This window comes from Dermacentor albipictus, chromosome 5 (genome assembly GCF_038994185.2).
Source record: "Dermacentor albipictus isolate Rhodes 1998 colony chromosome 5, USDA_Dalb.pri_finalv2, whole genome shotgun sequence".
NCBI classification, from domain to species: Eukaryota; Metazoa; Arthropoda; class Arachnida; order Ixodida; family Ixodidae; genus Dermacentor; species Dermacentor albipictus.
The window spans coordinates 82,503,009-82,526,636 of NC_091825.1; the positions used below are offsets into that span (position 1 = coordinate 82,503,009).

General features: G+C 47.1%; 1 protein-coding gene across 1 annotated transcript in view; it reads left to right on the forward strand.

Moving 5' to 3' along the window:
• Positions 1-6,808: 6,808 nt before the first annotated feature.
• Positions 6,809-23,628, forward strand: part of LOC135910778 (uncharacterized) — a 233,975-nt gene continuing 217,155 nt past the window's right edge. Inside the window, exons 1-8 of the mRNA XM_070538487.1 lie at positions 6,809-7,021; positions 7,566-7,641; positions 9,217-9,302; positions 9,980-10,012; positions 14,822-14,923; positions 15,002-15,097; positions 17,726-17,779; positions 19,664-19,940. Coding sequence (XP_070394588.1) covers positions 6,884-7,021; positions 7,566-7,641; positions 9,217-9,302; positions 9,980-10,012; positions 14,822-14,923; positions 15,002-15,097; positions 17,726-17,779; positions 19,664-19,940 — 862 coding nt within the window. The 5' untranslated portion in view covers positions 6,809-6,883. The remainder of the gene's footprint in view (positions 7,022-7,565; positions 7,642-9,216; positions 9,303-9,979; positions 10,013-14,821; positions 14,924-15,001; positions 15,098-17,725; positions 17,780-19,663; positions 19,941-23,628) is intronic.

The window sequence follows — 23,628 nt, forward strand, 5'->3', positions numbered from 1 at the left end:
GTGATTTCTGTGTATCGTTGCAGCCCTGTCGTTCACAATAAGTGCACACCCACATAAGCAGTCATTGCTACTTTTGCTGGAATGAACCACTCATTGGAAATCAAGGCATGGCCACTTATATACCGAGTTGAGCCTCTATCACCTCGTGTGCTTCAGTGTCTGAAGTGCTGGTGGTTCGGGCACTCCATAAAAAGGCTGCAGGTCGAACACACGATGCCGAATTTGTGGAGAAGGCCATCATTTTAATGACTGTTCTTCCCGAAATGAGTCCTGCTGCCTTTGCAGTGGTCCCCACCCCGCAGATGAGCCTAATTGCCCTGCAAGGTCAAAAGAAGTACAAATCGTTTAAATAATTGATAGACGTCGGTGCTCTCGTCGTGATGGCCATTGTAGAAATTCAGAGCAGGACTCAGGGGGTATGCTGGTTATAACGGCCTGTCAAACGCTGTGTACGGTAAACTCAATCTCTGAGGCTGTGGCAGCTTCCGTAGAAAAGGCGCTGGAGAAAGCAGTGGAGCGCACTATGTCAAATCTCACCGACTCCCTTGTTCAGGTGCTGTCCTCTCAACTAGCTCCGTGGCTTCAACTAAATAATAAAGCCAATATTGAGGATCCGGTGTCGGGTCTACCGCGGACTCCACCAATTGAAATATCGACCGCGCAGACATTCACAAATAACGATTCATCAAAGCCATCAACTTCTGAGAAAGTCGACCAAATCTGTCTCACCGACGCAGATGGGATGGAAAATCAAGATGTAGATATAGACCTCCGATTATAAATTATTCTGGAATAATCCATCCATTTCTTGGCCAATCCCCCATCGTGGGTAGGAGCCACACGTGCCACAGGCTACAACAACAACAACAACATCTCTTAAATGAACAAGGTCACCGAGAGAGAAAAAAACCTAGCTCTCCCACCAACTCCAAGGCAAAAAAACACGTTAGAGAGATTCCGACTAAGCAGGACTTCTTAAAAAAGAGCATTTTAGAACAAGCAGTCTCTGCTGCTCGGATTTATTCACCATAGTAACTTTAACAATAATTCAGTGGAAATGTCGTTCCATACTTTCCGCTGCAACAGATTTATAATATGTTATTTCTAAATATTCTCCACATAGTATTATTTTACACGAAACTTGGCTTGTTGCTGGTCAGACTTTTCATCTAAAAAATGTTTTAGACTGGATCGCCTATCCCGAGGCGGTGGTTTAGTTTTGTTTGTCTCATCAAAAATCTCCCATAGAACGCCGTAGTAGACACCGTGGTTGTGTCCCCTCTCTTCGGAGCGGGGGGCGACGAGGACATCGAGGCACCCTAGCAGCCGCCGGTGAAGAACGCCCTTCCTCCCTCGCCTCACCCGCCTGCCTCGCGCCTCACAGGAGAGGGCACGCATCCGGGCCGCGTTCCTCGCTCGCGCACGCGAGATTGAACCGCGTTTGCCGGCTAACCATCACACGCTTTCACTCATGCGGAAGCTCACGGCGACGGCAGAAATCCGCCTGGAATGTCCATATATTTGCTATCGCAAACAAAGAAACACCGACAGCGCATACCTTTTATGTTAGATCTTCCCAAACTGAAGTATTAAAAGTTCGAACCTATAAGAGAAGGTCGGCCCATGTAAGAGGCCGCGTTTCTACCAGAAAACTCGCCTTCGTGCTTAGCGTTCACTGTTCACTGTTCTTTCCAAGCGCCGATACAGATAACGCGCCTCTCCGAGCGCCGAGTTATGTCAGGCGCTGAAGCCATCTGCTCCGCTCCGCGATACCTGTGCGAGTCGGCACCGCCGCCTGCTGTGGCGATTGCGTCATCTGCAGCGCCGTTCGTCTATTCTTTCCTACCCGCCGTGGTTGCTTAGTGGCTGTGGTGTTGGGCAGCTAAGCACGAGGTCGCGGGATCGAATCCCGGCCACGGCGGCCGCATTTCAATGGGGGCAAAATGCGAAAACACCCGTGTACTTAGATTTAGGTGCACGTTAAAGAACCCCAGGTGGTCGAAATTTCCGGAGCTCCCATTACGGCGTGCCTCATAATCAGAAAGTGGTTTTGGGACATGAAACTTCATAAAACCAACCTATTCTTACCTAGGTCATCCACCATTCGCCATGACAGCTGGGCCGCTGACCTCATTCTTGGCGCGGTGCCAGCTTTTATCACTGAGCTTTATACACCTGCATCGCGAATCTTCCAAGTGGGGGAACATACGCTCACGCGTAATAATGCTTTCTGGGGCACTGTGGCAATGACACTAATGAAATAGCGCAACAGCATACGTTGCCAGATGCACGTACAGCCCTGTGTTCGTTGAAACTAGGGTAAAGTGATATACTGCGCAGCCCCGCACATTGTTTTAAAGAGATGCAAAGGTAGTAACATGGGCCAAATAAAAGATCGGTAGAAAGAAACACACACACACACACACACACACACACGCACGCACGCACGCACGCACGCACGCACGCACGCACGCACGCACGCACGCACGCACGCACGCACACATCTATATATGCTGCTTAAATGCCAGCCTTTCGTATTGAATGACTTGACAACATTGCCAGGTTACCTTTCTCATGCTGCAGGGTTGTTCGGTACAGTCCTCCCATCCATCCCAACGTCGTCCTGATCCCCAAACCCGGTAAGGCTCCGAATGTGGACAACCTCCGACTCCTCTCTCACCTCCCGCGTCGGGAAAGTGGTGAAGCACGTCGTCCTCAACAGACTAAACAGATATCTCGAAGAGAACGACATCTACACTCACGACATGATTGGCTTCCGTGCCGGCCTCTCGTAGCGGGACGCCATGAAGATGATCAAACATCAAATGATTGACGGCAGTAATAAGGACACCAGGGCCCTGCTCGGACTCGACCTCGAGAAAGCGTTTGACAACGTTCTTCACGAGTACATTCTGGCCTGCGTCGCAGACCTCGAGCTGGGTTCCACACTATATAACTACGTCCGTTCGTTCCTGACCGGGAGGAAAGCGAAGCTGCGGATCGGCGGCTTTGTCTTCGACTAGGTGCCCCTGGGCCAACTGGGCACGCCACAAGGCTCGGTCATTTCGCCTGCTCTCTTCAACACCTGCACGGTCGGCCTCTCGAGGAATTTGGCCCAAGTTGAGGGAATCAAACACACCATCTACGCCGACGACATCACGATCTGGTACACCGGCGGTAGCGAAGGGCAAGTGGAAAGCGCCATGCAAGAGGCTGTAGACGTCACGGAGCAATACCTGCTACCCACCGGACTCAGATGCTCCCCGACCAAATATGAGCTTCTGCTTTATAAGAAAAAGGCGGCAAACCAAAGGGCTGGAAACCGGTCTCGGAAAGTGATATTCACCTGTTCACTCGGAGCGGTGACCCGATACCCAGGGTCGACACCATCAAAGTTCTGGGTATATTCATTGAATCAGGTGGTGGCAATGGCACTGCGTTGCGCAAGATAATTGCGGAGACCGACAATGCTTTTCGCTTCGAGCGAAGGGTCACGAACAACCTGCTTCGGTTCATCAACGCCGTTGTGCTGTGTGACTTCACCTACACGGTGGCCATGCACAACTGGCTCAGAGCCGAGCGGGAAAAACCTAGTGCCCTCATTAGAAAATTCGTCAAGAGGGCCGTCGGGTTGTCCGTCAGAACGCATACCGAGGACCTCCTTCAGCTCGGCATACACAACACCATGGAGGAGATAGCCGAGGCTAAGGAACGCGCCCAGCTAACTCGGCGGTCCACAACGCCGGCCGGCAGGCTTATCCTCGAGGAGATCGGAGTCGCACCCACCAATAACTCGGCTGAAAACACCGAAATCTCCAGAGAAATAGGGGAGAAGATTGTGGTTGCTCTTTGCCCCACAATGTTCATCCCGTTCACAACGCAGGTCGTCGCAAGCCAAGAGCATTTGATATACTGAAGGAAATAAACAAGGACAAGATCGAAGATGGTATCGTTGACGCAGCTGCATATCGACATGGCAAGGCTTTTGCGGTTTCCGTCGTGGACACGCTGGGTGAAGTCATCAACTGTGCTTAGTGCGGACGATGAACCCCGAGGTGGCTGAGCAAGTGGCCATTGCACTCGCCATGCAAGACGGTCGGAGAGAAAGGGTGTATAGCAATTCGAAAGTGGCCGTAAGGGCAATCCAGAAAGGCTGGGTAGCCCTGCAGGTAATTCAAATTCTGAAAGGCGCCAAACACGGCGATACCTCCATACACCCCACCCTTTGATTCCCTGCCCACGTCGGGGCGATTGAAGGGGTTCCTCTTAACCTCAACGAGACTGCCCACGAGGCTGCGCCTGGCTTTAAACACGGCGCTGCCGTCAGATCGGGCGACTCTCTGCCCCTAGACAGAGACGCTCCTATCACGCACAATGAACTTACTAAATTCTTTTATTTAGAGAGAAGGGTTTTCCCGCCGCCTCACGGCGGTCGCAGGCCGCAGGCGGCCACGCTCAGACTCTTGCAAACGAACTCCTACCCTAATCCGGCGTCTTTTAACAGCATATATTCCGAGATTTATCCGAATCGTTCTTGCGTGGCCTGTGGTGAGGTTGCTACTTTGCCTCATATGTTCTGGGAGTGCGGGTCGCTGGGCCCAAAGTTCACGAAGGAAGAGTGGAACGCGCTCCTGCGAAGTCCCGTCTTTGAGGAACAAATCCTGGCCGTCAAGCGTGCCCGCGATCGGGACGGCACACTAGATCTGTCAGCCCCGTCGTGAGATTAGCTTGGTGCGTGCTTTATTGCGTTTTGCTGGACCCAATGAAAGTTTATCCACTCACTCACCCTCCCATCCACCGCTCCGTCTCACTCGAGACTAATCATGTGGAGTGAGTGCGTGAGTAAATACTTTATTTGAAAACAAGGTATTGACAGATGACCTTGTTGTTAGGCAGCCACGAGCCCTTGGGCCCGGGCGGCTTCTTCAGCTGTCTTGATGACCTTGGCCTGCTGTTCAGGGTCGAAGCTGAGCAACACGGCCTCCCAATGCTCAGTCTTACTTATTTCGTGATTTGTGTGATTTTCCGCTGGGCACGACTACATAATATAGAACAGATCCGCTTTTTCTTTAAAATGGTTACGTGTATAAGGGTATAGGTGCGGGTAGTATTAGCGATAATCGACAAAGTTGGGGTAGGTGTTCGTCCGAAGTCGTCTCCAAGCTACTTCTTGTCGCTTGCTAAGCGACTTGTGTGCTGACGGGTACACTGGCTTGGCTAACCTTTATTGCTGTGTTATTTCATGGTAACTGACCATGCGATCCCTCTCTGACCCTAGCGTGAGCCGCCCGGGTGCTCGGTTGGCGAGTCCTAGAGCGGCAGTGTGGGCGGCATCGTTGCCGGCTAGGGAGGAGTGTGCTGGTGCCCAAATGATCAGGATTGGTCGTGGGTGGTCGTGGGGTCGTGGGTTTTGGTTAGTGTCTAGTATGTGTTTTACGCTCAAGGCAACCATGGCCACATTTATTTGCAATTAAAGCGTTGGTGGCGGAGCGACCCGGCGTACCACGTCCTTGCCCGTCCAGTATGATGATGATATGATAATGATAGTCATGATGATCTGAATTGATGGCACGTACCCACTACAGATCGTGAGTGAGTGAGTGAGTGAGTGAATAAACTTTTATTTGGCCCAGCAAAACGCGATGAAACGCGCACCCGGCTAATCCCACGACGGGATTGACAGATCTAGTCTGCCGGCCCGATCGCGGGCGCCCTGGACCGCCAGGATATGGTCCTCAAAGACGGGGCTTCGCGGGAGCGCGTCCCACTCTTCCTTGATGAACTTCGGGCCCTGCGTCCTGCACTCCCAGAGCATATGAGGCAAAGTAGCGACCTCACCACAGGCCACGCAAGAACAATTCGGATAAATCTCGGGATATATGCGGTTAAGGGACGCCGGATTTGGGTAGGAGTTCGTTTGCAGGAGTCTGAGTGTGACCGCCTGCAGTCTGCTTAGCTTGGAGTGAGGCGGCGGGAAAAGCCTTCTCTCTAAGTGAAAAATTTAGTGATTTCGTTGTGCGTTATAGGAGCGCCTCTGTATCCGGGGAGAGACTCGCCCGATCCGAGAGGAGCGCGGTCGGTAAAGCCACGCGCCGCCTCGTGGGCAGACTCGTTGAGGTTCAGAGGAGCCTCTGGAGCAGCTCCACATGCCGTCAGCTGCAGCCTAACATCTCCAATTTCTGATTAAAGCCGGCATTTCGACCAGCACTGCCTGTCAATAAAAAATCAAGCGTTCCTGAAACCATATTAACGCTGAGCTGCAAAAGTAAGGTAAACAAAAGTATACATCAACTAATACAACGTTGCAACTTCATAGGCAAATCGGGTACTCAAAACTGCCTTACGGACCAGCAATGAGCATTGAGTAAGGGGGTTTTTACACATTGTTTTCACTATAACAAAGTGTACCAAGTAACTTGTGCGAAAACTTCCAAGTATGCGAGTGCCACGTAGCTGGGCAGAACCAAGGTAGTGCTGTGTGCTTTAGCAATCGGTTGAGTCAGACTATTTTTCGTGTGCCGGCGAATCACATAATTCGTTATTTATAATGAATCAACTTCGTAAATGTTCTGTTCTAGCAAAAGTGCAAATTAGTAAATGGTAGACGATCCTGAAAAATTCCCGATCCAGGTTTGTGTTGCTCGATACATGTTATATAAAAGTTTTTTACCAAGCATAATGATAAGCCAGCGGAACGCCAGAAATCACTTTTTCGATGATGGAGTCGCGTGTATAGCCGGCGTGAAGAAGAAGCAACAATCGACTGCGTCGCTGACACGCGGCAGCTGTTTCTGAGGAAGAAGTAGAAGAAGATGCATTGTCGCGGCGGTGCGCCATTTCCCTAAGGAACAAGGACAAGGCGTGCCTACGGCACTTTTACCGGATGATGCATCGCGGAGGCGTCGGCACCCCATCACTCTACATGGCTGATCCTCAAGAGGAGAAGATGTGGACAAGAAAGGTCTGCCAGAGTTCGAGGGTGGTTTTACTGGTCACCAGTGGCTGCTTGGTAAGCGTCAGTGTATGTATGACCTGCTTGCACGGAAAGCATCGCTTTGAAAGTCTGTCTGTTCTTTCTTTCTTTCTTTCTTTCTTTCTTTCTTTCTTTCTTTCTTTCTTTCTTTCTTTCTTTCTTTCTTTCTTTCTTTCTTTCTTTCTTTCTTTCTTTCTTTCTTTCTTTCTTTCTTTCTTTCTTTCTTTCTTTCTTTCTTTCTTTCTTTCTTTCTTTCTTCCTTTCTTTCTTTCTTTCTTTCTTTCTTTCTTTCTTTGAGCTCTCTGAACTGCTGTCCTATCTCTCCCTGTTCAACACTGTCCCATTCCCCACGTGTAGTGTAATCAAACAAAGTCTAGTTGACCTCGCTTCCTTTCCTTCCGCCCTAGCTATTTATCTGTCACTCACCATAAGAACAGAAAGCGAGCGCTTCCTCCTCCTCACGGTTTACTTATGTATGAATTGGAAGCCTATATAGACATAAAGGTTAATCGACATCATCCAACTGCATTTCAGGAAATCGTAACAGTGCTCCCGTAACTTCTGCGCTCTGTGCGTCTGCACTTATTTCCAGTGCTACAACTGCGTCTTCCTCTTCGCGGTGCCCAACGATTGGGGATTCGAAAAAATCGGGATGCACCAAACACAAGGTATTACTTTTTTGTTGCTGCTGTGTTTCCTCTTAACAAGTGCACGCTCTTTTACAGTGATTGTATAGGTGCTACAGTGACTTTATAGCTACATTCACAGCTACAGTTGAGCTCATAAATAGTGATTATCATTGCTATAATCGTCTGCACAAGCCTGCGATAAAATAAGTTCATAATTGAAGATGTTCCAGCAGCTCAGCCACCTCCGAAAAGGAAAGGTTCACTTTCGAGAACGTTCGCAGGTCTGCGCGAACTTCTTGTAAACATGCATCAAGAACGGCATCAACTGAAGGCGAACGCTTAAGAGCCGTGAAGGAATCCCATATGCAATAGTTAGGTGGTGCTGTATTATAAACAAAAATCACTGAAGCCTGAAGAAGCGTACGTGGAGACTGGTAAAATTTCGAAAAGGAGCGCTCTCCGCTGATTGCCGCGGTGGTGGCCGCGCTGCACCATGATTTATTGAAAATTTGGTAACAATGGCAAGCTTTGGGGCTTTATCACGCAGTCGTTACGACCCTCGCCAATATTACTACGCTGCGTTAGAATCACCCTCCTTAAAAAAATATGGGGTTTTACGTGCCAAAACCACTTTCTGATTATGAGGCACGCCGCAGTGGAGGACTCCGGAAATTGTGGTCACCTGAGGTTCTTTGCCGTGCACCTAAATCTAAGTACACATGTGTTTTCGCATTTCGCCTTCATCGAAATGCGGCCGCCGTGGCCGGGATTCGATCCCACGTCCTCGTGCTCAGCAGCCCAACACCATAGCCACTGAGCAAACACGGCTGGTAATCGCCCTCCTTGTACTGCGGCTTAACTGTGGCACCGATGCTCCCAGGATCACCATGTACCATAGTTGGATCAAGCTGCTTCCGTGATACTTTTCTCAGCTAGTTGTATAATGATTTATAATGGTAAGTTATATAATGTGGTGATCTGCTGCTGAGAAAGAAGTCTCATATTTGACACTCATCGCGGTAGCCCTGTGGTTATAGCGTTGCACTGCTGATCTCGTGGTCGCGTCTCATAGACAAAAACAGCGCCAACGAATAGGAATACGGGAAGATGCCAACACGGGCACTGTATTCCCGTAGTCTTATCATATGCGCTGTTTTTTTACAGCGAAGCATTCTTGTCGAGGGCATAGCAGTGTAGCACGTTTTTTCCCTGTCATCTGCCATCTGGCTAGCCGTTTTAATGGGCTGGTCCTGATGATAGCACAGTCTAAAAAAATGCGGGCCGATCACGGACGTTGCGCAGATCTGGGCCACTCTCCGCCCTCGACTTCCCGGAAAAGCGTGCCGGGGTTCTTCCCCAAGTGGCGATTCTCCCTGCCATCTGTCTGACCGTCTGACATCTGTGTTAGCTGTTTTCTTTTGACATCTTTCACGGCGCTCTTAAGTAATAATAAACAAGTCCTTTAGAATTTCTCCAGTGCTTTGCGGAATCGAAGCCTCTTCACAGGATTTCCTCACGCAGAGTAGCTCGATGCTCTACGGTGCGCTGCCACATAACTGCCTCGTTGTTGGTGGTTCCTCTAAATATAGAGCCGTTTTATCTCCGCTTTTGCAGGAGAACTGGCGCTCAACACTGTGTACAACATCGTGCTCTTCACAAACGCAGCCAGTGACGTCATCCTCATATTCAGCATTTATTTTGTGCGTATGCTTTCTCCCTCCTTTCTTTTGGGTCGTAGCTGCTTCTCCTACTCTACAAGAAAGACGATTGTATAACTGCTTGACATGCTGTAAACGAAGAACTTGTCCCACATGTTATTGTAACCCGCTCGATTATGTGCTCTACAGAAGACGCTGTGTTTCAAGCACCCTCTGAAGAAATTTGGCATCGTAATTACGCTGTCGAGTCGAATCCCGTCACTTATTGGTAGGAAAGTGCACGTAAGATACCTACGGACAATTAAGGGCTAATGCGATTGGGGAAGAAATTTCCGACTAAGTGATGGGCGACAACGAAAATATCAGATCTCAGGTTTCACAATATTATTGTTACAATACTTGCTTTAGTATTTAAAAATTTAGTTCTCTGTAACTGATTTCTTTGTTTTCGCTGTGTGCTCTTTAGTTTCACTCATACGCCAGTTTCTCGAAAGTGAGGAGCTATTTTCTTGAATATTCAATAATACTGCAGGGGTACTTTTGCCTTAATATCTTCTTGGGATTGATATTTTAGACGTCTGAGTCTTCCTGTACAACTCATTCAGGTGTTGGGGGTTTGGCTCAGATGCTATATACATGAACACGGTATTCTATCAGTGGAGGCCCAAAATCTTTGAGGCAGGCCTAAAAAGGTTTACTCTTGTTTTATACACTTTCAGAAACAGTGCACGCATGCAGATACCGAAGGTCGCGTAAGTATATACAAACGAACTTGTGACTTTTCTTAACAATATTTAGGTGACCAGACAGATGCTGGTAGCGAGAAGTTTAAATGACGTACTTGATATTGTATTTAAGGCGTGAAACAAATACTTGAAATAAGAATCAAGCAAGGTCACACGGAACACTTCATTGTTGCATCTTGATCGAAGTACACATTTTCGCGGTTTACAGAGGAATACTGCTGCAGACTCAATATTGTCTACCGCTAAAGTGCCGGCATGCCTGTGGGAAGGAGGAGATGCGCCCCAAGCGTGGTTCTTAAATAGCGCTAAAAAGACAACGCCCATACTTGAAAACAAAAACTACTCCGCTCTTCCACGAGCCATTCGGCTTTGGAAAGGCCTTCCTAAGGCGATTGCCTATGAGAGTGACCAAGAAAATTTCTGGTGTCTTCTAACAACGCATTTTCCAAACTCTACACAACCTAACGTGTTATTTTTTGTTGCCTTTCCCGTTAGTAATGTGCTGCTATCCGTTAAATAATGTTTTTTTATAGCCAAATATGTCCCGCTCGCTCTGTAATTCTATTGATTATATTTTACTGTGCGAAAGTACATTGTGCAGTGACCTCTCGCGTTGAAAATCATTCGGTTTGTCCATTGTACAATTGTAACACAACATTATTCTATGTTAGCGCATTTCTTAAAGTGTATGTTTTGTATATATATTCACGTGTGTATTCTGATTATTGTGTATTATAATCTTTGAGTGTACTCTCCCTCGTTGCGCAATGCCTCCAGGGGCCTGTAAGATATCTTAAAAAAAATAAAATAAATAAATAAATAAATAACACATGGCGTTATGTGTTATCATTTTTATGTCCGCACCTGTGTTTCTAGCTTTCTTTAGAATCCCAGTATGCACAGTAGCCTCGCGACAGTTGGTTTAATTCATATACGAAAAATGAGGTTATGAAAATGTCGTGAAGCACAAACAAATTTAACTTTTAAATGAGTTCATGAGAGCGGTTTGTTTGGCTAGTTGGTACATGGTTATACTAGGAGAAAATACTAGGAGAGCCACCTTCCCCTCGCTTTGTCTGTGTCTTCTTCTCGATTTTTTCTGCTTTAAGTTTCTGGCATTCTCTTAGTTTAACTTCTCAAAACGCGCACTGTGGCTTCCAACAGTCATATTCTCTGCGGAGTGCCACAGCTTCCTATCGCTGAGAGTGGAGCGCACACAATTCTGAATCATGCAAACGCTTTGGAAAAGGGCTTTCCGTCTCACAGTTTGAGACTGGAATAATTGAATATATCCCAAGCAAAATAAAGACATTAGAAAAAAAAAGTGGTCAAAATGTGTGTTCGCTTCAACATTTTCGTGAGGTTACGAAGTTTACTCTCTCGCTATGTGCAGTTACGCGAGAGTGATAAACTGTGCGACCTGAGCAGAAAATGTCGACTCAAGATCGACTCGGCGCATTTAGACTAATTCGTCAGCCTGCTTGATGGATACTGCGCTGCACTCAGAGGCCTCCTTGATACCTGACAAAAACTCAAAGTTCTCGCAAAGGACAGATAGCGCCTATGTGTACACTCAGTGCCTTTGCCCTCCCCTAAAAAAAGCTGGTACTTAGGGTAGAGATATGCGTATATGGGCGCACAGAGTCAACATACACGTCTATTTAGGAAAGATGTAAACCAGGCTTCTGAAGCGCGTCACTGCCTCGTGTTGCCAAAGCACTTCAAAAATTTTGGTTCATAAAGTTGCTGTGAAGCACTTTAGAGTTTCGACAGCTTCTGAGAAGAAATCTGTGTCTCGATCGACCCGGGTGTTGCCAGTTTCTCGTTCATGTTCAGCCAGAATATGAAGAGTATCTTCCATGAGTCGGAAAGGCACAACTCAGCATGGCGGGACCACTTTGTAGTTCACAAGCATTTCGGAACAGAAAGCTTTCCATGTTGTTAGAGTCCCTTCAAAAAGTAATTCCATTACTTTGGCAAGGCGGAAAAGAACTCATACAACTTCTCACAGAGTGTAGAAAAAGATCGACTTCCTCGACACAACAGTCTACACTCCAAGCACGGAGCGGGTTTAAAAAGTGACTGCAGCATGGTACATAAATATCCAGTAGGCCCTTCTTTATTTGCAGCTGGAGGCCCTCGTGCTTCTAGCTGAGAGTTGGTACACTCCTGCCTTGTTGCTGGCCTGAATCCTAGGACTGGCCTCCGCAGGTGCTGATTGAAATCACGTTCTTCCGAAGAAGGGAACAGACGAATGCTGCCAGATGTTCACAAGTGCGCAATTGAATTAGTACAAACCCAATGAATATTTGGTTTACATCATCGTGTAACATGCATCTGATAATTACTGAATGCTAGCCAATATATGGCAGGGAATCAACAACGAAAGAACATTTGGCTTCTCTCGTCTTCACAACAATCCATCTCCTTACGTTAATTACATGCCGCAATGTCAACAATCTCACTGCAGATTGACTTGGAAATATGATGGACGTATTACTATAACTGGTGCAGCGCAACATAGAAAGGAAGAAACAAGTCGAGCCGGCCAGATAAAGGAACAAAGCGGTGACTTCCAACTTCATCAGGCCGCCTCGCGTTGTTTCTTCCTTTGTATGTTGCGCTGTACCAGTTCTAAAATGCAACACGAACTCGTCCTATCCTCAACCCTAGTGGACGTATTAAATTATCTTCTGCGAACCAATTGCGATACAAATTACGGCACAACTCACCTCATGATGACTGCCCATGTTAATGCGATTAGCCCTCGAGCAACGTAGCGACACACCGTATTTCTGAAGTCACATTTATTTAACATCTGTAGTGGTCATTCTGATATTTTCGTTGCTTCGGCTACATGTGACGTACATCGGTATTGGCCTACTTTGCTATGGCATTCACTTGCCAAGTGCTCTCATGAGCATGGTGGCATGACGGTGACTGTACGGTGCTAATGCAGTGACGATAGTGGAATGACGAAGAAGCGATGGCGTCGATGGAGCGACAAAGGCGGTGTTACCACGATGGTATGACGACAACGAGAAGACGTTTCCTAAATGGTGACGATGGTATAACGACCACACGGGGACAGTGGGATGACAAGTGTATGACGACAATAGCGTGACGATGACGGTATGACGACAATTGTATGACGAAGCTGCAATGACGGTGATTGCCCGACCACGACGATATGATGACGACGGTATCACACAAACATATGCATGATAGCGACTGTCTGACTACCACGCAATGACGACGATAACAAGACAACGGGGTATAACCTGAACTGAATGGCGATAGCATAACTACGATAGAACAGGGAAGATGGAATGACGTCGACGGACTGAGGAAGCTGGTACGACGACGACAATGGGACCGCGTTACTGGATTAATAACCATGGTGAAAGCAGAGCCGGATGGCGATGACATGATGACAACGGTATGATGACGACATTGTGACGGCAATGGCGTCACGCTGAACAGCGCGACGAGAGTCGGATAATGAAGTGAGATGGACAACGATGGAACATCGTCACTACGACGTGTGAAGGCTATACATGGCGTCGAGTGCATGACGACGACACAACAATGACGACTGAATGACAACGGTATGAAGACAATGGGATGTCGACGACTTTGCGACGAGAAAGGCGGGACGACGACTGTATCACGAAGCCTCTATTACGACGATGGCATGAAGAGAGTCAGACGATAAAACCAGTGATTACGATGGAATGACCCCGATGGCATCACTACGGCGGTGTGACAACGTACGCATGATGACTGGATGACTACGAGGGCGTGACGACGACGGCATGAGGAGAGTCGAATAACAAAGCTTGAATGACGACGGTGCAAAGACCATAATGACATCACGACCACGAGCACCTACCTAGGCCCGATCAAATAGAAAACATTGACCACTGGGTTGGTGCTGAAGGTATGGCAACGATCGCATTACGAGAGTCAAATAACGAAACTTGAATGACGACGATGAAACGACCACGACGGCATCGCTTTAGGTCGGCGTAAGAGGATAGATAAATAGATAGATAGATAGATAGATTGATAGAGAGATAGATAGGTAGATAGATAGATAGATTTAAGACGGCTGAAGTCGACAAAGAATGTTAATCGCATTAAAAAGTATAATAAAGGCGCGGCGAGTGTCGTTAGAAAAGTGTAGGCACATCCTTGCTGTGCTCTGAACCTGACCGTGAGGCTACCTCTTCATTGACTTTGTTGCTGAGGATGTGAATCCTGTCTTCGTTGAGATAAGGCCAGATAGAAAGGTCGCTTGCGGACGCTGGTCGAGCAAAGGAAGATAGCCTCTAGATAGATTGTTTGCTTCTAATTCAGCTACTGCTAAACTTATTTTATGAATTCCTGTGGTAGAGCGCTCCCTGCACGACGCATTACTACATTTATTGTGTAACTGAAATTCGTGGCGGGGCCCTGACGAGGCTCCCCTTAGACTTGTTGAAGGGGCGTCAAATAATCCTTATATATGGGGCCCCTGTCAGTCGCAGGCCCGAGGCCGCAGATGCTTTAACCCATGGGCTAATCTGACCCCCTTCCCCCTACCCCCTAGCGTTTTGGATCCTCCAGCGTAATCAAGCTGCACAAATCACTCACTGATTGATGAAAAATAGCATTTAAACACGTAGCGTATGCCACGGAATTGTTTGAAGGTCAGCAGCATTTGGTGCGTGTCTTCAGTATTTGTTCAGTCTCCAATAACAGTCTTCGGCGTTCACCCCCTCAGCAGCTCCTTTGTCTTCAAGTGAGTCGCATGTAACCACTCTACTTGCGCAGAACATCATCGGAATATTGAAAATGTTCATCGCCTGGAACGCCGTCACCATCTTCCTCTGCTGGATCGCTGCGTGCATTCAAGTTCATTACAGGTACAGCCAGGTGAGTACATGTTATATCCGTCTTCATTATGGGTTATTTGCATTCGCTCTTTAGCGGATTCTGTCATGTTGTTCTCAGGTACTTCAAGACACTGGTGATTCGCCCAACGGCAGCCTCGAAACGAGGGGACCCAATGTGTTTACGGTCAATGAAGATCACAAACCACACGAGCAGGTAAGTGGTGCTCACAGACGCACCAGAAAGGAACGAAAAAAAAAACAAAGAAATCTACATATCCCACGCACCATGGGAATCACCGTTTTGCGAAGCATTTTGCAGGTACCTGGCTACATTGCAGTGCTTGAGGTACTGCAAATGGCTATGAAGGCAACAAACGCGTTGGTGCAAATTGAATTGCTGTGGGTGCGGGTCGCGAGCGTACGTGAGTGTGGGGGTTACGAAGAAACCGCTAAACTGCGCAAAGTGCTACGTGAAAGTGCTGGGGAAAGTGGGCCAGTTTAGGGAGTAGTCTAATACACAGCACATCGAAGCACGAGTTGTCACAAGGAAATTAGACCAGAAAGTGGCACGTGCCGCACGCGCCGAGTGTTTCGACGAGCTGGCTGCCTTTAGAACGTTTGAAGTGTGCGTGCGATCGTGGCCCAGTGGTTATAATACCCGGCTACTGTACTCCGTGGAAGCGTTTTGATAGCCCCATAGGTTCAGAGTATTTTCTTTCTGTTAAAGCGAGGTAAGACAGGAACCTACCTGTTTAACTACGCACCCACCGTAATGTGCGAAGAATGTGGCGAAGAATACTTTGCATTAATCGGCGGATATCCCGCGCGTTTGATAAGCGAAGTTTCACTTGATGTTTACTGAAATGTTTTCACTTCTCCTTGTTCACTTTTAGGCAGCCAAACTCTCGTCGCTCAATACACTCTCTGGTCTCATTTCGTTCACTTGGCACTCGGCTGCTTTTGTTACCGACCTATTTTTGTTGTTAACGTTGACGACTTCTTCATTTCTTGCCTCTTGTTCTGTATGTATGTGCGAGCACCCCGTGACGCATACCCATTCTGGGGTATTGAGCGAGAATGTTATAGCTCGTGTCACATGGCGAGGTTACACATACCCAGTGACCCGAGTTGTTGGCAAGGCAGCAGCAGCCAACACCCGCAAAGTGGGGAGGAGAGGTTAAGAAAGCTCCGCTTGATGTCGAGCTAGATGTTGAGCAGGAACCATCGGGGGATGACTGTCAGAGTAAAGCGGTAACTTCGTGGGAGCTTTGTTGTGTTTAGAGGGGTGAACTTTTCGGTAACTTCGAACGCACGAAACAGGACATGAAAAGAACAAAAGGTTTTTCTTTCCGCAAATTTTAGAAGGATAGCAAAAGTATTCTATAATGTTCTAGTAAATGGAAGTAATAATAACAGTAGACGACAGTGCACCCTGGGACCTATTTCTAAAATTTGCGTCAGGATGCTGACATTCTATAAGAAATAACTACCTTCTTTATTCACTCAGATTCGTAGCAACATTCAGAATTCTCATATACCGACCATGCCACCTGCGCGCTCTCGTACTCTCTTGGGGAGGGCTGGCTGGCGTATTGTCCACACACACCTGGAAGTTCAGGTTTTCGGACTGCGGATGCCGTAGGCTCCGTTGCGTGTTGTGGGTTCACTATGGCAAGGACTATATCGGTCAACCACGTGGCCGGAAACGAGGTACGGAAATATTGGGAACAGATGAGCCGTAAATATATAGATTGTCTCGTGCGACCCACAGCTCACACTGATACAGTATTCTTACAACTTTTATTCATTCAGTGAGAGAAGGCTTGGTAAATAATTGAAAGAAAGGCAGGCCAAACTTTCTTTTCTCAATTTCTGTGAAAATCACAGAGCCGCACGTAAATGTGACGTGACGAGCTCAAATTTTGCTTTGGTGTATGGGCCGTTTTCGGTGTCAGATGTGTTCACAAGAGCTGCTAGATTGAGCCTTTCGTTTATTCAAAATGCCATGCAGACTGCGGTACTTTTTTAGCGAAGAATAGTTAACTGTTGATACATGCAAACGTTGCCAAAATCCATGACATTTTGGCAAGCCAGTTCAGGGAAATTCAGGCGCCATCCAGATTTTGTTTCTGCATTTCATTTTTTGCCTTGCTTCCCGCGGAGAAAAGGGTTTTTTTTCCATATGTTAATCGTAATGTACTACTACTTGAATATTTGGGAGTTGAAAGTGTATCGACAGTGGGGAGAGAGCGCAGCAAAATGGAAAGAGAAATTAGCGAAGCGTTCCACATGAAAAAGTTGGACGCGCATACATAATTTCCAGCCTGATAGAACATCTAGAAATGAATTTATTTGTCGGAAGCAACTCCAAATTGTTGCTCTAGAAGAGCGTCAGCTTGAGCTGAGTTGCCGGAGAACCTACCTGCTTGGAATGTGACAGCATCAAGGCTTTCATTGAAACCGAGAGTCAAGGAAAAGAAGGAACTTGTGCGGATGCTGTCCTTGTTAGAATTAGACAGAAAGCCAAGTCAAGCTGTTTCTTTGCTGAGAAAAGCTATTGGGTAGTCAACGAGTCTGGACATTGTCAAATTCAACCTTATTCAACCTGATGGTTAGCAGGGCGGCTACGTCCTCTCTGATAGGCTCAAAGCTCGAACATGAAGGAATTTGCCAGTGTTCGCATAACTTGATCAACAAGGGAAGCGCTGCCGTGGCATGACTGCGTTAAATTTGTTATCCTTGCAGTATATTTGCTCAGCTGAAGAAGTATGGTTGTGACATTAAAATGTAGCGTCACAGCTGCGTGCTGCTGCCTATTTCACGGTTACACTCCTCATTGCAGGACCGGGATTTTTGGAGTGTTCTCGTGTTGGTCACAGTGATAGCAAGCGTGAGGGTAAGTATAGAGCAGTGAGCATGTGAAGTCTGCGTTCATGATTTGTTTATTATGTGTTTTTCGGAAAGGGAGTGCACTTGAAAAATACGACGTGGAAGACTTCCACGTCATATTTGGATGGCTCCTTCCTTCGATGATGCCCTTAAGGACAGGCCACAAAACTGTGTGGGCAAGGGAGGTCTTGCAAAAAAAAAAGAACGAACCATGTGAAGCCTAGGTGCGTAACTTCGAATGCAAGATTTTAATCTCTAATATAGTTCTTGAGATGTACACCAGGGAGCACAAATTTACAAACCAGAGATTGTGCGACAAAGCTAATTTTCTCCTTTTTCTGCGAATGTAGCTTCAAATAGACGACTGCAGTCCAATCTTGGCATTGCTAACTTTCTAGTGCATTCGCCAATTTTAGTTTATGCATGTTGATTACGAAGAAATTCTTTTCTTTTTCGGCGATCCTGTGGTCGGTACACCTTTACTCATGGGAGTACGTATTGATGGATTAAATTAAAAGCACCATGCTATAACCGAGCAGAGATTTGCATTTGTGGTGAAAAACGTGTCCTGGGAACTTTCGTGGCTGACTTTATATCACTTTGGAGATGTGCCGCAGTTACGCTCAGTTACACGAGAAAACCCAGTCCCAGCATACTGTTGCGAGCAAAGCAGTGATGATCATCGGTGCTGTTAAATTCGCTTGCTTTCTTTTTAACTTTCGTTCTTCCTTGTTTTATTGTGTCAATAAAAATCGAGGAAGTAAGAAAAATAATGCTACAGGAGCTTTTTGAAGAACTCCTATCATCCTACAACATCGAGTTGGCAATAATACAGCGAGTCAAACTCTTTTGACACACGGATAATAACTGCCTCAACAGTTTGATTTCTTGTGCAAATAACGTTAGTTTCTCCCGGTGAGCCGTCTGAAGAGGCTAAGCACGCACCCAAACTAATAAGAATTATAAAAAGAACAGCAGATGTATGCCAATATTAGCAACTGATACATCGAAGAAATCGTAGCTGTGCAAGTAATTTTCCCTCTGTTGTACAAGGTGTCTTGTTTCTTGGCTTCTTACGATTTGATTAATAAAAATCAGGCCCCTCGGTTTCCTTTCTTCACGTTCATTACATTGCGAGGGTCTCGAATCAGGCAACATTGATGCCTTCAGGTAGCATGTGTGGGTGTCTTCAGGTACCCTATGTTTTCCTTAGTGTCAGTGTTTGTTGGCTTCTTATGATATGACTAATAAAATTCGGACCACCCTGTTAACCCCCTGTCTTCAAGATAATATTAGGAAATTTGCAGGCGCCGCATTTATCCGGCTGACGCACGACAGCGGTAATGGAGACTACTTTGCACGCTGTTTAACCGTGTAAACATGATCGAGTGCAACGCTGCAGTGACAAAAGAAACCGCGAAACCAAGCAATTTTCTGCCGAACGGTTTCGGCCCATTAATGTCTTTGTTGCCTTTCATGCGGCATACGGGGAAATGATTAGAACCGTGTCGCCGGGGAGTTTCTGAAAGTATTTGAGCACCTCGCACGCAACAATTGTTTTTCAGCATACCTCGATGACGTGGCCACCGCGCTTATGCGATGGGTGTTGCCTATTTTACTCAAAAAAATGTGGATCAGAAAGAGAAGCACGAGATACGACGCCGAAAACCATGGCGGACGGCTGCCTCCTCTCCCGAGGGCACTTAGCTGAGCCGCCACCAGTGGCGCATCCGTCGGCGCGCGCTGGACCATTGTATGAGTGCAATATTCGTGCATACGTTTGTTGAATTGCTTGAAGTGATGTTTTCATTGTACTGGCATACTCTACCGTTGCCACAGATCAAGGATAGAACATGTCATCAATAAACAGTGACTTTTCGGGACGGGGCAGGCGCTGGTCCTGGTGTGCTTCTACCTGAGTTACCTGTCGAAGCTGGAACAGGAGGCGGAGGCCACACCGGCGCTGTCACCCGACCTGTCAAGCCATTCGGTTGTGGATCCGCGCAACCCGTGGCGCTGGTTCCAGATCGAAAGGCGCCCCGTGAGCAGACCCCGTTCGCCCCACGTTCCCAGCGACGGTCGCCAGACTCGACGCAGCGGTGCCGGGTCATTCTCGCTCCTCGAGTGGCTAACTCCTAACCCCTGGCGATCCATTGGGTCGTCGAGCGGTGCGTTTCATTTTTGATATACCATAAGGGAAAGCGGGTGATGTGCAACACACAAAGAGGTTATCAGCAAATGGCGTACTCGACGTATGTCCACAGGCTCGCATATTGAAAGCAAGACCACCGTACAGCGGCGACGGTTGGCTCGTGTACGTTTTAGAGCGCTGCTCTTAGGCACCAGTTCCTGCGGTGAGCGTCGGCGTCGCACTTGGTAACCGAGCGAACGAGCGCAGCGAATGACGAAAGCGAACGCGGAGCGCAGCGGGAGATGAAAGACGGCGATGGGAGGAAAGCGGAGGAGGAGGTTATGGCGAAGGCGTGAGAAGAAAAGCGTATTGCCGCGCAAGACGGGCTGTGCGACAACAATGGCAATGGAATGGCGCTAGGGTAACGCGCATAGTTTGTATGGAAATAAAGCGTTGCATGAGCGGAGGGCTGCCTGCGGCGGCTGCTGGGAATCGTGCCTACACATCACCCACGCGCTAGCCGCGGCGCACTTCGCTCCGTTTGCAACTTGCCGCGCGAGGCAGATTGTCCGCGCCAACCGATATTTCGAGAAATGAAAACACCTATAGAGCTGCGCTCAAATTTCCCATTAGGGAGTATCATAATCGTCAGTAATTTTTTTTTCTTGAGCGGGTATGTCTAATACGAAGTAGGCGCTTGATTATAGCGTATAACATGTCGTGCAACGCAAGGCTCTGGACGATTTCTACGCTGTGTTGCACAACGTGGCCATGCAGAGGAAGCCGAACCTACTGTCAGTGAATCAGAGGGGAAATCGTGCGAAGGGCCGTGTCCATGCGTTTTAAGTTCGACATTATTGGTTATAGCGGAATCATCGTCTCCTGAGGGCATTAATTTTGGGATCGGCTACTCTGTGCGACTGACAATAAAAGAAAGAACAATAGAACATGAAATGGATAGTTACTAGCTAGATACCAGACAAAGCTTCTGAGCACAGAGCTATGACGTGGACGTTTGCTTGCTTTGCAAAACACACAGGGATAAGAACACGAAAGCCATAATTAAGCAATGGTCCTTGCCTAGCTCCTGACTCCCGTTTGAATATTTGTGTTTTGTGCACAACATCATGACGTCACGTCAGCTAGCGAGCTTCAGCGGCTACCCTGTACGAGAGAACTTATTCAATTAAGTGCGAGAGAAACACTGAAGTGCTTCAATAGGCCAAGCGCTGAAACGATTTAAATAAGCAGTTTTGTGTTGCAAATCAATTGTCGAAATTGTGGAACTGTTGAGTTGTGGAATTGTTGCCGCAAAGTGCGCTTTGTGTACGATAGCAGCGACATTGTGGCCATGAAAGAGTCCGGAGTACGGCGCAGGGCTAGCTACATGCAGGGTACGAGAAAGTCAGAGTTTGGATCCCAGGACTTCCTCACAAAATGTTTTCGCCACAGGCAGCGGGTATTTCATTTTGGATTCCAGGTATCTTTAAAAAAGCCAGAGGAACTGAGGAATGGCACTGAGTAGCAAAGGCGATTTCGAGAAGTGCAGTACAGATATAGCGCGATGCTGAATATGACAAAAAAAAAAGAAAAGAATCGAAAGGAGTCGCTTCTTTTTTGCTCTACGTGTTTACACTGCTGGTAATTGGTCACCAACAAGCCCAAACTTACACCTTGGCGTCGTAAACGGCATCTGCATTTTTTTCGATCGTCTTCAATGGCAACTTCATACAATCCTCTCTTGCTCTCCTCCAATGTGGCACGTGTGGCGGGCGCGATACAACAGGAAAGTCCCTTATGCTGCTCCTCATAAAGTTAGCCGACAATATGACTAGAGAAAACTCTGGCGCTACGGTCGTTCTGCCACTATATACGGGTATGGTGGTTAGTGTATAGCTTTACTATATAATCTTCGTGAATGTGGCTTTACTTAATGTGCTTTGCCTGCCTTTATTGGCCTTCATTTGCAAGCAATAATATTTTTCTAAGCGCAGTAGGAAGTAACAATCTATGCGAATACATAATCTCTGCGACTTGGCTCACGCATAACGCAATATTTTGTAGAAAATAGTTCGTTTTTAGGCTGCAAAGCCGTCTCAAGTCAGGAGAACGATGTTTAGAGCAAATAAATGTCCTAACCATCGTTCATTGGCATGCTGACGGAACAGCCATGCTTGCAGATCCAATAGAAACTATAGTCGGCGACAGGCAATGAATGAAATGTAATATGTACGTTGTCCAACTCAAAGATAATTTGCATTAGATGAACCAATTAGATTCGCCTAATTCCCTGACGTCAAGCGGCATTGCGTGCTTAAGAGGACTGTTTTCTCCTTATCCTATGTTTGTGCAGCTGGAGCCTTATAACGTAAAACTATTTGAATCTGTTTTATTCCAAACTCTTGACGTCAAATTTACACAACTGCCGACGCAAACATCGGGCGGTGACTCACAGCGTTGTTTGATCAGGCCAATGAAATGCTCTGCTCGTTTACAGGAGGTCACTTTTGTTTGCTTTCGAAGCCAAGAGCATTCCCTACCTTGACAGGCTTTTCTTATCCAGTAAGGTCCAGTAATGGATAAAGTTGGGCTAGTTGGTGATTGATCATCATACCTTGCTGGTGGAGCAGTGCACTGACACGGACACAGTGACGACACACAAAACTTTTGGAACACAAAAGGTCACTGGGGGGGAAACACTCATTCCCACATTAAAGGGCACTGCTCACCACATGGGTGCTGGCCACTTTACAATGACACTACAGTTTTATCGCACCATAAGGATCAACTGATCAAGGAGATAATCGAAGCCTTTCACATTCACAAGAGAGGAGAGGGTTGTATCAGTCAGTCATCTGTACATCTAAGCCATGTTTAGGTTGCCTTTTTGGAAGTACACTAAAGGAAAAGAACTGTGTTAAAAATGTTTTTGGGGGTGCAACAAATACGATAGACAGGTGCCATATCTTTGACGCCCGAGTGGGCGCTGGTAAATGATTTTTTAAAATTGCCTTTAACCTTGCCTTGAACTTCTTTGACGCCTGAGGTTGCGCAGGTATGTAAATATGAAGTATGCGTTCTGAACTAAAATGGTTGCGAGTGCAGCGAGTGTCGTCTTGTGTGTCTTCTCTGTGTCCGTGTCAGTGCGCTGCTTTTCTTATCTAATTGGCTAACCAGAGACGAGAAACATGCATAAGTAGAGTGGGTTTCAGGGTGGCCTTTCTAGCGCAGTGAAAGCAGATAACCTGACGAGAACGGCCCACTTCTTCTTGCATTCGGTGTCTGGTAGAAAACCGCGGCGCCGTGAAATGGAAGAGTAAAAATGCGTCTAATCCAGAACCTGAGCGAACAAAATTTGGCAGAGCGATATCACGTATGTGCTTAAAAGACGCGACGACGTTGTGCTGCCACGCAAATGCTTTTCATATTACGCAAATAAATCGATTTTCCCTGGCAGCTCCGAGTAGCCAGTGCCAGGACGCTCGGCTAACAGCCATCTTCCATGCATTATGGAACGGGGCAGTCTCCGGCTACACCGAAAAACATTCAGTTTTGTTTGGCATAATAATGCATCTTTTTGCGTACGCGTCACTTTTACGCGGCGAGGTTTGGTGGTTTTGTGACGTCGCATGATAGACAAGTGAAGTGACCGCAACCCGAAAACATTTGACCTATTGCGGAGGGCTGACGGTGAAAGAGGTGCATAATCAGAAAGATTTATTTTT